The 5,938-nt window shown below is 50.9% G+C and overlaps 1 protein-coding gene across 3 annotated transcripts in view; it reads right to left on the bottom strand.

The window, feature by feature from the left end:
- Positions 1-5,685, bottom strand: part of MEOX1 (mesenchyme homeobox 1) — a 22,240-nt gene extending 16,555 nt beyond the window's left edge. For 2 of the 3 annotated variants that reach the window (XM_011940051.1, XM_011940049.1), the window contains exon 1: positions 4,805-5,685. In XM_011940051.1, the coding sequence (XP_011795441.1) occupies positions 4,805-5,273 (469 nt within the window). In that variant the 5' untranslated portion in view covers positions 5,274-5,685. The remainder of the gene's footprint in view (positions 1-4,804) is intronic. The other variant, XM_011940052.1, reaches the window with a different exon arrangement.
- Between the last annotated feature and the right edge of the window lie 253 nt (positions 5,686-5,938).

Here is a 5,938-nt window from a genome sequence, read left to right on the forward strand (position 1 = left end):
GTAAGAAACCTCAGAAGAGTTGCTTTGTGAAACAACTGCAAGCTAAAGTGAGAAAATCAGCACAGACTCTAGCAGATACTAGACTTTGAAACTTCTTAACTGTAGCTTTCTTTGATACCATGTTATATACAAGTGTGGCTATGAATATTTGAAAAAGAAGGATAAAAATATTATTGGAAGGGGTTGTTTTTGAGCTGGTGATTTTTAAGTAGGATTTCAACAGGCAGAAGTATAGGGAAGGGAAGTGTACTCTAAGCAAGGAGAAACCACCAGAGCACAGTCAGAGAGGGGGAAGAAAATGCAGGATGTGTTTGCAAGGTCAGTCCCCTGGTGTGGCTTCGTGACAGGGGTAGTGGAGGGGATCTGGGGTGGGGAGGTGGCCTGTAAAGCGGCATCAGGAGGGAAGAGGAGAGAGAGGCCTATTTGTGGAGTTTTATACCTTAGGCAAATTTGTGGTTGGGCAGGGGCAGGCAGAGAGCAGGTCTTGCAAAGAGAAATTGGGGCAGGACAGCTCTGGGAACACACATGTTGGAGCTGAAGAAGGATGAGACAAATCACGTCTGATTAAAGGCACGTCTCAGCAGAGTGAGGACGTGAGAGCAGGAGGGAGCAGTGCTAAGTTCTAGCACCACAGCTTTCCCAGGCGGGCGATCGGATTCACCTGTAGTCACTCTAATCACATGCAACCTTCCCTTGAACCCCATCAGGAAACTACCGCAAAATCCCTCATTCCCATAAATTAAAGACAACCACAGTAGCAAGGACAGTTTGGGGGAAAACAGCAGTGGCCTCACAGCTGTCCCTGCCAGCAGGGGTCTTTAACCCCCATTGGCCTAGGGCTGGGAGTGGTTTGGGTAAGATAACACCATGCTTGTCTCCAGGGTGGGAAAGTGCCAAGGGCCAGGGACCCTGCTTTCTTTCTTTCTTTCAGATGGAGCCCCGCTCTGTCACCCGAGCTGAATGAAGTGCAGTGGCATGATCTCTGCTCACTGCAACCTCCACCTCCTGAGTTCAAGCTATTCTCCTGCCTCAGCCTCCCAAGTAGCTGGGATTACAGGTGCCTGCCACCACGCCTGGCTAATTTTTTCTTTTTTTTTGTATTTTTAGTAGGAACAGGGTTTCACCATGTTGGCCAGGCCGTTCTTGAACTCCTGGCCTCAGGTGATCCACCCAGCTCAGCCTGCCAAAGTGCTGGGATTTCAGGCGTGAGCCACTGTGCCGGGCCAACCCTTGCTTTCTTGATAATTTCTTTGAGTAGATCAGCTCCAGATTCCACTGGGAGTGAGCAGGGAGCAGTTGAAGAAGATGGCAGAGGAGGAAGGAAGAGCAGAGAACATTCCTTTTGCAACAAACTTTCCATTTCTGGGGGCTTCTCAGCCTCTCAATATGGGGTGCATTTGCCAGGCCCAACTCACCCCACAACCTCTCCAGCAGGTCTCTGAGCTCCATGCTCCTGATGACAACTGGACCAAAATGATTGCCAAAAGTTCCCTAGACTCAGGAATTTCTGAGACAGCATAATTGAAATATTCAATTCCACCATCCCCATAAATATAGAAATATTTGTCAGACCTTATCTTCTGAAGGCTGGTTCAGGAAATATGGGCCTAATACCATTCACAGCTGCTATTTATTGAACTCTCACTATGTGCCAGGCACAGAATTAATCTCATGGATCACTGCATCTAACCTTCACAGAGAGACTCTCTATAGAAGGTGCTACTGCTATATTCCCATTTTACAGCTAGGGAAACAAAGGCTGGAAGAAGTTAAGAACTTTTCCAAAGTCATGCAGCCAAAAGTTGCCATGATGACACTGTAGCCTGTCTGTCTGGCCAGGAAGAACTATGGAAAATACGTTTCTGATCAATGATAGTTAACCTTCCAGGGACCACTCAGCCTGGACTTGGGGAGGCCCAAATGCAAGGGCACTCCCAAACCCTCTGTAATCAAGAACAATAATATTTTAAGGCAGGCTGGGCTCGGTAGCTCATGCCTGTAATCCTAGCACTTTAAGAGGCTGAGGCGGGCTGATCACGAGGTCAGGAGTTCAAGACCATCCTGACCAACATGGTGAAACCCCGACTCCACTAAAAATGCAAAAATTAGCCGGGAGTGGTGGCACATGCATGTAATCCCAGCTACTCAGGAGGCTGAGGCAGGAGAATCGCTTGAACCCAGGAGGCAGAGGTTGCAATGAGCTGAGATTGTACCACTGCACTCCAGCCTGGGAGTTAGATTGAGACTCCATCTCAACAACAACAACAACAACAACAAAATGTATTTTAAGGCAATATTTGTAAAAATCAAAATTAATGCCAAAAATTGATAATGAACAAAATATCACAATTTTAGAGAGAGGATCCAATTACAGACTCAGGATTGGTAGGGTTGGGTGGGGAGCTCTCTGTGGGTTTCCCTTTTCTGAGCTAAATTCCAAATTCCTGGAGTAGGTCGTGAGCCTTGGGTCGCTTTCCCCCTTCTTTGGGCTCTTATGAAGCTGATATTTCTTGCCTCCTTCCTCCCCTTCAGTTAAATTCCAAAGGAGGACTCAAGCATCTGAGCAATAAAGATTTCCATGCTGAACAGCGAGTTTGTCTGGAATCACAGAGGGATGAGTGAGAGTCAGCTCGCTGGGCCCTGCCTCACCTGCTGCTGGTGCTCCCGAGGGGACCCTTAGGGAAGCCCAGGGCCTCTGCGGATGGGAACCTCCCTCCACCAAAGTCTGACTCTGAAGTGTGCAGGCCGTTCAGCAGAGGGTGTCCCTGTACTCCTGGGTGGCCAGCTGCTTAGTGTGAATGCTCTCTCTGCATTGCAGGGCGATCAGTCACTTGCCAAAAAGAGAGCTGGTGCATTTGGGTTTTGCTGAGACTTGGAATGCTGGAAGATTCTGCCTGAGCCCAGCAGGCTCTTGGCTTTGCTATCCCTTTTCAATGCCCTTGGCTCTCAGTTCCCTGGAAAGTGGCAGAGAGGAAGGAGCCACAGTGCCGGGTGCCGCCACCAAGGGGAAAGTTCTTCAACCCAGCTCAGAGTCTAGTTGCTGAGAGTTCCTTCTCATCCTTGGCACATTTCCTACCCGGGGTAGGATGAGTTAGTTTGCGGGATGGGGATCTAACTGGCTGGAGGTTTAAAGGGCCCTTCTATTTAGCAGCCGCAAGGGCTGCTAGGGTTCCTGTTACCCATTGTGAGCTCACTGAGGGGCTTCTTCAAGCAGGGAAACCAAACATCATTTCAAAATGAGGATTGCGTTTGAAATTTACTGAAGGGTGTGACATCGGGGACCTGAAGCCTGGGGTTTGAGCTCACTTCTAGGGTGATCCATTCTCCTGTTTGCCTGGGACCGTGGGGTTTCCCAGGACACAGGATTTTCAGTGCTAAAACTGGAAAAGTCCTGGGCAAATGGAGATGAGCTGCTCACTCTATTTTGACCCCATTCTTTCTGTGTTCTCACAAACTTTCAGTGTTTCGTTTTGCAGATTGAGAGAATTGAGATACTAATAAAACCTGCTGTCCCTGTCTCCCAAACCCGTGAGATTCAAAAGAGCTGACGTCAGTATCCCATGGCACCTTAAGCCTCCCCATCAGGGCACATCCCACTGCTGACACACCTCTGCCGGCCTCTTCTTCCTCTCAGCTTGAGCTTTTTTGGGTAAGACCCCTTTATTCACCCAGAGCATTCCTGGGCTTGGCTAAGAGCAGAAACTCGGGAAAGATGTGCTGATAAAGCAAAGCACAAAGCATTCCCACCTGTTGATTGGTGCCCTTCTTTTCTGGCCTGTCCTTCTTAGCCCCATGGGAAGGTCCTCTACAAGCTCCGACAGACAGTCATGCCCCTGAGGGCAGCTGTCAGGAGGAAAATAGGGCCGTGTGGGCAGGAGGCTTGGGCATTGCCTTGTTCTGAACAAGGCCGGGACGAGGAACCAGACAAAAGGTGAACAGACAGTGTGAGAAACCAGGAAGGGCCTGGTGGGGAGGTGAGGAAACAGCAGGTCCCCACCCTGGGGAAGAGAAGGGTTTTAGCTGAAATCTTAACAAACAGGCCAAGCTCATCCTCCAGCCTCTGGGACTCCAGCACGGACTCCCTTGGCTGCCTGACTCTCTCGGAGGCTGCCCATCCCTCACAGCTCCTTGCGGGGCTGCCTTCCCAGGGACTCAGCCAGATCTCAGCATGCTACGTTGTCCCCTCGGCCTGGACATGGCCCAGCTCCGCAGGGTGATACCCCAAACCTCAGTCCTCCATCTCCCCCTCACCCCTGGACTCTCCTATCCAGCTGCAGGCCTGCTTCTCTGCCTCTAGGCTCCTGGACATATAGGGTCTTAGCTTTGGGTGGCCACCCAGGGTCCCAGCTTCAGTCTTAGCTCTCAGAGCCTTAATCTCAGCTGACTTCCCTGGTAAACGAGCCCTGTGGCTCTAGCACCACTTGGGGCTGGCCAAAGCATGGTGGGGAGGAGCATGACTCAATGGCAGCCTGATTCAGGAAAGCCCCTCACCAGCCCCCGCCAGGCTGCACCCAGAGGATCCATTTCACATGTCCTCCAAATCCTTGCTGATCCATCCTGTTTTATTCTCTCACTGGGACACCTTTCCTGGGGCCCAGGAGTGCTGGGACACAGACACGGTCCCCATCACCAGAGAATCCTAGAACTCTCAGTGGAAGAAACCCCAAAGGTAACTGGTCCAGTCTCCTGCATTTGGATAGGCTAGACAGAAATTCATGGACAGAGCATCTAGGCACAGAGAGGTTGAGTAACTTCCCCAAGGTCACACAGTAAAGGAATGATCAGCTGCTCCTGAGCCACCTACCTGAACTCTCCTTTCTCCGCCTGGATGATTTCTTCTCTGTCTCATTGGCAGTGCTCCCAAACACCCTGTAGTCCTCGCCTGGGCCTCCTGTGGTGTCCAGCAGGCCCAGGCTGCTGGTCCCCATTTCCTTGGAACCCCCTGCCAGGCCTGAGTTGGGCCTGCGCCGGGCCTCTGAGACAGGGAAGTGCCAGTTGGGGGACTGTGGGAAAGCGGGGTGCTGCTCAGTGAAGATGCGCTCCTCCTGAGGCAGGCTGTGTGGGGTGGCTGCCAGGCAGGAGGCTGAGAAGTCGGGGTACGCTGCCGTCGCTGTCGCCGGGAAGTCTGGTTTCTGGTGGAAGGAGAACGGGGTGGGCGGGTAGTGGGGTAGCCCTGAGGCCCCACTGCCTTCTGAGTGGGGGTTTCGAAGGCAGCCCCAGACAGGGGCTGGGGGCTGGAGGCTCCTCATGCAGCTGCTGGCCGCGGGATCCATCTGCTGTCCGCTGCACGCCTCGGTCCTTTCAAAGATTTGATTCTTTATACTTTTTATGTTCAAATTTTTAAAAATGCAAAAGAAAAAAATTAAATAGGAGGGAAAAATGTTCAACAGAAAATTTACCCCAGGAACCGAAAAAAAAAAAAAAAAAAAACTAAAGTCTTTCCTTAAAGTACACACACATGTGGCCAGCTACTCGTATGCGTGTGCACACACCTATGTTGGGCTTGCTCCTGCCCCTCCAGTGCACCAGCCTGCCTACTGGGGTCCCCTGTACATGTATTTGTCGCCAGTGACACTAAACATTTTCACTGTCCCAACCCAGACGCACCAGCTGAGGAGGAGCTCGTCCTGGAGCCCAGAGCAAATGCCTGCAGAGGGCTGGACCAGGGCTGCTGGGACACACTTTTAAATCCTGCGGTGGGGAAAGAGTGACAAATTTCTGAAGTGAAATGTGAGAGAGGAGAGGGAGGGGTTAACCCGCACACACAAGATCCCCTCCAACCAAAACCCTAGCAGGCAACTATTAATCATCAGAAACCTTATATGCACATCTAATGGGATTTGCAGATGGAGACTTTTAAAGAAACATTGTATTTTTTTTTTTTTATTTTAAGGAAAGAGAGCAGCACTCACACACACACACACACACACACACACAC

This window comes from Colobus angolensis, unplaced genomic scaffold (assembly GCF_000951035.1).
Source record: "Colobus angolensis palliatus isolate OR3802 unplaced genomic scaffold, Cang.pa_1.0 Scaffold187, whole genome shotgun sequence".
In the NCBI taxonomy this organism is placed as follows: Eukaryota; Metazoa; Chordata; class Mammalia; order Primates; family Cercopithecidae; genus Colobus; species Colobus angolensis.